The 6263-nt window shown below is 42.4% G+C and overlaps 1 protein-coding gene across 1 annotated transcript in view; it reads right to left on the bottom strand.

Annotated features, from left to right (window-relative positions):
• TMEM194B (transmembrane protein 194B) overlaps positions 1-5943 on the bottom strand; it is a 9802-nt gene extending 3859 nt beyond the window's left edge. Inside the window, exons 1-7 of the mRNA XM_010131357.1 lie at positions 5835-5943; positions 5061-5176; positions 3325-3553; positions 3078-3150; positions 2250-2343; positions 1428-1542; positions 795-1020 (exon numbers count right to left, since the gene is read on the bottom strand). Coding sequence (XP_010129659.1) covers positions 795-1020; positions 1428-1542; positions 2250-2343; positions 3078-3150; positions 3325-3553; positions 5061-5176; positions 5835-5943 — 962 coding nt within the window. The remainder of the gene's footprint in view (positions 1-794; positions 1021-1427; positions 1543-2249; positions 2344-3077; positions 3151-3324; positions 3554-5060; positions 5177-5834) is intronic.
• Between the last annotated feature and the right edge of the window lie 320 nt (positions 5944-6263).

The following is a 6263-nucleotide window of genomic DNA, read 5'->3' as shown; positions in this document are numbered from 1 at the left end:
GCAGCAGTCTGCAGCTACAGAACAGTCTGCACTAAAGACTCTCAATCTGGATGCCTCCACCGAAGGTAAAAAAACAGATGTAAACTGGCAGGACTCTTCAGAATCTTCATGTAAGTGTTTTATATGTGGTAAAACATACTTCATGTTCAAGGATAAGCAAACATGATGTTCCCATGTTGATAACAAAAATGATCAGACTAAGGTCTGCGTATTGCAGGCAGTTCCCATTCCAGATGCTGCAGTATAAATGGGGCTCTAGGAACGCGGGGGAACATCTCCATGGTGGTAACAGATTGTTTCTATGAATTACCATTTCCATCATGAATTTCCATTTGTACATCTAGGAAAATAACCTTGGAAAACTAAAATCAATAGAAACCATTATTTTTGTGGAGATGGGATTTTAGTCCCTAAGCTCGATGCTATCTAACCTACAAGCATGTCACCTTTTAACCTCTGCTTCCTCGGTGATAGTTCGGTATTCCATCCCATGAAGCTTCAGCACAAAAGTTACCTGCAGATCCTCCCCAGTACACGTGAAACCCACACAGTATTGCTGCAGTCTAATGAATCAACCACACAGAAATGTTTTGGTTACCACCCGCTGCAGACTCAAAGGTGCTACATTTGTACTTCAGGCACAGTCAGAGTTATCCATTCTCCAAGGAACAAAACGCATGCTTAAAACTGCCAAATGGACAGTAATTCCTGCTTCTCAAGGCTCCAAGACCTTTTCTGTTGCAGCTCTGCAGTACTTCCTGGAGATACAGGGACATTCACAAGCACACACAAACCTGCCTATGTGACACGCAGCACCAAGGGGGTAACCCAGGCCTTTTGAACAGAGGCTGACCGCTATTACTGCGTATGCGACCTGAGGTATGGTGACACCACAGTAAATCAAGACAAAGGCTGTTAATTGTAGCATCCACGTGAACAAAGTGATGCTCAGTTCGGTGGTGAGCGGTCCATGCTGATAGCAAATGGCAAAACTGGTGATTCCAACAGCCAGAAAATACCCTGTAGGAACAGAAAAGGAGGACAGCTACACATACAGACTTCATTAGTTCACATCCAACTAGCAATGTGTGCATCCAGTTCCCAGATCCAGCAAACTACAAACCAGCATAGCTGCCCTTTTGCTGTTACAGGGAGAGGATGCAACTCAATGAATGAATCATACAGGCAAAATCTGTTCTTAAAGCTGCCACTGGCCCACTGTATCAAACTCCTTGTTTAATGATACAGTGTGAGTAAATGCTTATTTGAGTGGATTAGAAACCTTTAGAATATTCCAATGACTGTGGCTTAGGGGAAGAAAGACACTCCATAAATGAATCACATGATTTTGTTTTTTATGGGCAGGTCTTCATCTAATGACTAAATTAAACCAAAATCTGCAGCACATTCTCTGATAATTTTCTTACCCAACAAGTAGGTTCTGTGTTCAGACCACAACCACTGCATGTTCTCTTTGAAGCAGTAAATAAAATAGAGCGAGGACATCCAGCAGCCACTCATTAAGATCCAGAAGGTACTGTGCTGGAAATAATAAAATACATTAAAAAAAAAACTTCAAACATAAAAAAAAAAATTCAACTCAGACTCAGGACCATTGTCTGCAAGGGAACTCACAGGCAGAAGCAGATGAGGTATGTGGTAGACCTACAGGGCTTATGATCTGTGTTAGCCTTCCATTGTACAGCGCTCTGCATGCTACAACTAAATGGTATCGATTCTAAGTGCAGCAACTGCATCTTCATGTGTCCTGTCCCAGTGTCACGGTCTAAGTCTACTGCAGTGTATTCCCGATAAACAGATCTCAACAGTATCGTGGGAATGCAGAGACTCTGGAAAAGGCAAGGAAAAATTCCCATCTGCCTTGCAATGAGTCGTCTCTGGTGAACGGAAGACAGTCTGTCCCAGCTGCCACTAAAACTACATTTTGATTTCTATTGATTCATAGATTCAAGAGTAAGCTTAGCTCCAGCCCAATCAAAATAATTCATGTTTCAGAAGAAACTCTTCTTGAACGTCAACATCTCCTCGTTAAACTCAGAAGCAAGCCACCTAGAACGTAATTCTGACATAATTATCTGTTTACTCCACACAAGCAACCCTGCAGTCATTTCAGTGCAATTACCTGGCTACAAAACCAGAGCAAGGTCAGAATCTGGCTCTGTACTCTTCACTTTCTATATTATGATGTTGATGATTATTACTATTTTGGTTTATAAATGTAGATTTACCCTTGGAATAGACCTTTTAAGTGTCAACAGGACAAAGACTAGCAAAGCAAGAACGCCCAGTATTATTCCAGAAAGGTAAAAGAACGTGGTATTCCTGGAAGAGAACAAGACAGAAAACGGTGAGAAAGGTTACCTTGTAATTGGTTAAGATGCCAACATTTGAAAAAAAAAAAAAAACCCTCCACCATCACACAAAGCTTTTTTCTATGGTTACAATTTATGAAGTCTGACTTTTTAAGTCAGAGTTAACTCTATAATAAACCATTACAGCTCTAGTTGTTTCAGAAGTGCCTCCTGACAATTTGTGACTCATCTGGCTTTCAAGTCACGGGATGCATGTTTTGCTGTGACAGTATCCTGCCTTACGTGCTATCCAAAATGTGCATCAGAAACCAATGGGGAAAGCTTGGCACGAAGATGGAGGGGGACGAGGTCCCAGACAACCTCATCTTAAGCACTTCTTGCTGTAGGAAGGCATAATTTTTAATAAACACTGCGTTATTTAGCAATTCAGCTGAACTCGCTGGTCTACAAAAGGGAGAGAGGATTTTTCTGAATCCACACACTTGCCCACTGAGGATTGTCTTGGTGTCGCCCAGTGCTAGAAGCTTGGATACAAGACCCCTAACGCAGCTAAGGGATTAAGAGAGTGCAGCATTCCAAGGTATGTCACAATCTGTCCAAACGCGAACAGTGTGAGGAAGTTTTAAGTGTGTGTTCGGTTTCCTTATTTCACTTTCACAAAGAACCGCCTCTTCAGCTCAGAAAACAGACCACAGATGCTCAGGCTTTGGGAAAGGAGGTCAGAAATCAGCAGCTAGTACTCACCTGCTCAGGCTGTTTGCAAAATGGAACAGAAAAATTCCAGCTACAAACAAAAACAAGAGCTTTCCATCTAGCACTAAAAAAAGGGGGGAAAAAAATAGAAATGGACTTTAGACTAATTTAATCTGAAATGTTGGTTATATAAAATATCACAGAAAAATCCCAAGCTTCTTACAGACAAGATGGTACGTTCAGTAACGCTGGCAATACCCATCTATCTGTAATCGGAACTGAAAGCTTGTCCACTTACTTTCTCGTTTCACACTCACAGTGTATAGTTCGGTTTTGAAGGGCTGTATTTTGAAACAAATATCCTCCCCATATTGCTTTATGCTTATGGAAGTTTCTGTGGATGTCTCTGGTTTCCAGAAGACTTGAACGGCGCATGCAGCAAACTCAAAAACAGTTTCTGAATTACGGCAGTTGCTCTTTTCTGAAATAGGCTCAAACCTGAATGTTTCACTGCTGTTAACTTTTACCTGAAGACAAACAGAATACACACAAGAGAAATAGCTCAGAATCACGGGGCTGTTGTTTTTCTGAACTATACAGCACATACGCCATACATACGATAATGAAAACCAGTGCAGAGAGCATGAGAATAAAATGCTAGTGCAATTCTTAGTTGTTTTAATATTGGTTATTCATATTATGCAAAGATTAATTGTTTAGGCCTTACAAGGTGATTCAGAGAAGTCAATGTCAGCCTATGGCAAAGTTCTGTGGAGAGGCCTCCATCCATCCAAACACTTGGTGGGCCTGGTTTCACCACAACACTTGCCCACATACAAATTTCTAACAAAACCAGTAATGTTTGACTGACCACACTTTCTTTTGTGGATGTTCATATGCTCCCCTGTTCCCCTCCTGAACCATAAGAAACTGGACTTGCTTTTCTTGTGGTTAATAATGCAATCTTCATGTTGGGAACAGAGAGGAATAAGGAAAATTTAAAAAATTTGAACAGAAGCACGTTCCTTCGAGTATTTTGGGGTTTGTTGCTAGTTCCTAGCACACTCCCCCACCAAACTGGTAAAAGATCTTGTTGATCTTCGGAGATGGGAGGATCTTCCTGAAGATTGTGATTCATTGTGAGCTCCTCCCCGGGCCTGTGAGACAACAAAAAGCCATCTACAAAAAAACTGGGACGCATTAGGTAATAAACCAGGCTTATACTGGGAGAACAGACAACATGGCAGCAAGCAATTTGTTATGGGAAAAAATCTGAACTTCCTGCTTTTAAACATTTACTGCAGGAACGCTTGTGTGAGTGCTGGAGGGTTTCACCACCTGAGGTCCGCTATCATTCACTGCAACACGTTCCTGAGGAAAACAGTGCTGGGAACAAACTGATGATCCACTTCCTTGTATCTGAGAGCAAATTTCTCCAATGGAGATGACATGAAACTGATTCCTTCCCTTGTCCAGAGACACGCTTCCCAGGAAAAAAGAAGGAATCGCACAGACAGTCAGCCTGTTCCTTTAGCTGTTATTGCCTCCACCATTAAGCGATTTTTATATCGTTTCAAGCTGCATGTTTCATGTCCGATGGCCCTCTGTTAGTGAGAATAGAAATGCACCGCTACTGCTGTTGTCTCATTAGTCACAATCTGATAGGCCAGGGCCCGGTGTGCTACAGCGAGCGAGTCACGGACTGCGTATTATCCTCTAGCTTAGAACTTTTCTAAAGGCGTTTGGTGATAAGCAAAAACATTTGTGGCAGAGCTTAGCAGCGGTGCAGCAGAAGAAAAGGTGTGCAACAATACAGTAGGCAATGCTAAGTTAACATTTGTGTGGCCTCCAAAGCTCACTGTGTGCAAAGCAGAGGATCACAGTGTGCACTTTTATCATGGTCCTACCTACACGCTGCTCAGACTTGTAATCACACAGAGATACCGCTTTGGTCTTGCCAAGCCATCATGCACTTTGCCAACAAACGTTCCCAAATGTTTTCCTATCTGAATGGTCTCTGAAACATCCTCTTACCTGAAGAGTGGACCAAATGTACTGTAAGTGAAAGGTTCTGTTTTGCACATAGCAGAAACAGTGTTCATCCCGTTTCCGGATGACATCCATTTCCTGTAAAAAGCTACAGTTCCTGCCTGGGGAGGGGGGAAGAAAAGTTAGTTTTAAGCATGTATCAAACACAAACGTGTCATTTTCCTCCATTTCATTGTTGTGTATGTTGAGGGAATCGCAAGCAATTTGCAAATAATCAAACATTAAAACTATGCTGCAGGGTAGCATGTTCAATACGATTTAGATAGATAAAAACTCAAATTCGACTCCCAGTCAAGGGCGTCATGCTGAGGGGTCTAACTCTCCAGAAATGTTAGTGAGCCCTTACACCCTTCAGAATTAGATTGCACTTCTGAGCAGAAATGCATCGAAAACATTTACAGAGCAAACTTGGAAGAGTAACAAACATCCCAATCTATATACATGTGTAAAACGCACCATACAGAGCATTACTGCAGTGTTGCAGGAACGTAATTAGAGAAGAATAAAGGAAATAATTACAGATCTCAACAGAGGGAATCATCTGGCTCACTGAACAGAAAACGTAGGTCTAAGCCAAGCTCAGTAATAACTGTTAAAACAGTGTCACACACTCGGAACAGCGGAATTAGTATGTGCTAAACAGTCTCCATCTAGGGGAGGAGATACCGTTTGCAGGTAAAAACCCGCCCTGTCTCTCTAAGGAAGCTGAACTTTGGCTAAATTATTTTTAACCGATATAATTAAGCCAATGAAAAATACCTGTGTGGTTGTTCTTACATGTTACATATTTTCTTACGTCCTTTATGGCATTTTCTTGAGAAAAATTTGCTTCAGACATGAAATCAGCTCCACAGAGCAAAGCCGTCATGCTCCAAAAGGAAGGATGCTTCTGAACAGGTAACCGTGAGACGGAGGAGGGCTTTGGCTACCGTGGGACACACAAGAGGGCAACTCTCAGGTTCTGAGACAGGAGCAACGGAGAGAATCGGCACCTGCTGCAGAATCCAGAGGGTGCCCAAGACTGGGGAACGCCAGGGCAAGGGGGGAAGCAGTTTCTTGAGTCATTTATCACTACTACAACTGAGGGTAACCTTTCGGTTTTCACCGTCCTCGTTAATACCTGTTCTGCACCCAGCCAACCCTCCCTATCCGATCTCATGCGAGAGCCGGGGCAGTGACAGGGACCAC

The sequence above is a fragment of the Buceros rhinoceros genome, unplaced genomic scaffold (genome assembly GCF_000710305.1).
Source record: "Buceros rhinoceros silvestris isolate BGI_N320 unplaced genomic scaffold, ASM71030v1 scaffold42962, whole genome shotgun sequence".
In the NCBI taxonomy this organism is placed as follows: Eukaryota; Metazoa; Chordata; class Aves; order Bucerotiformes; family Bucerotidae; genus Buceros; species Buceros rhinoceros.
This window is presented reverse-complemented; position numbering and strand designations above follow the sequence as displayed.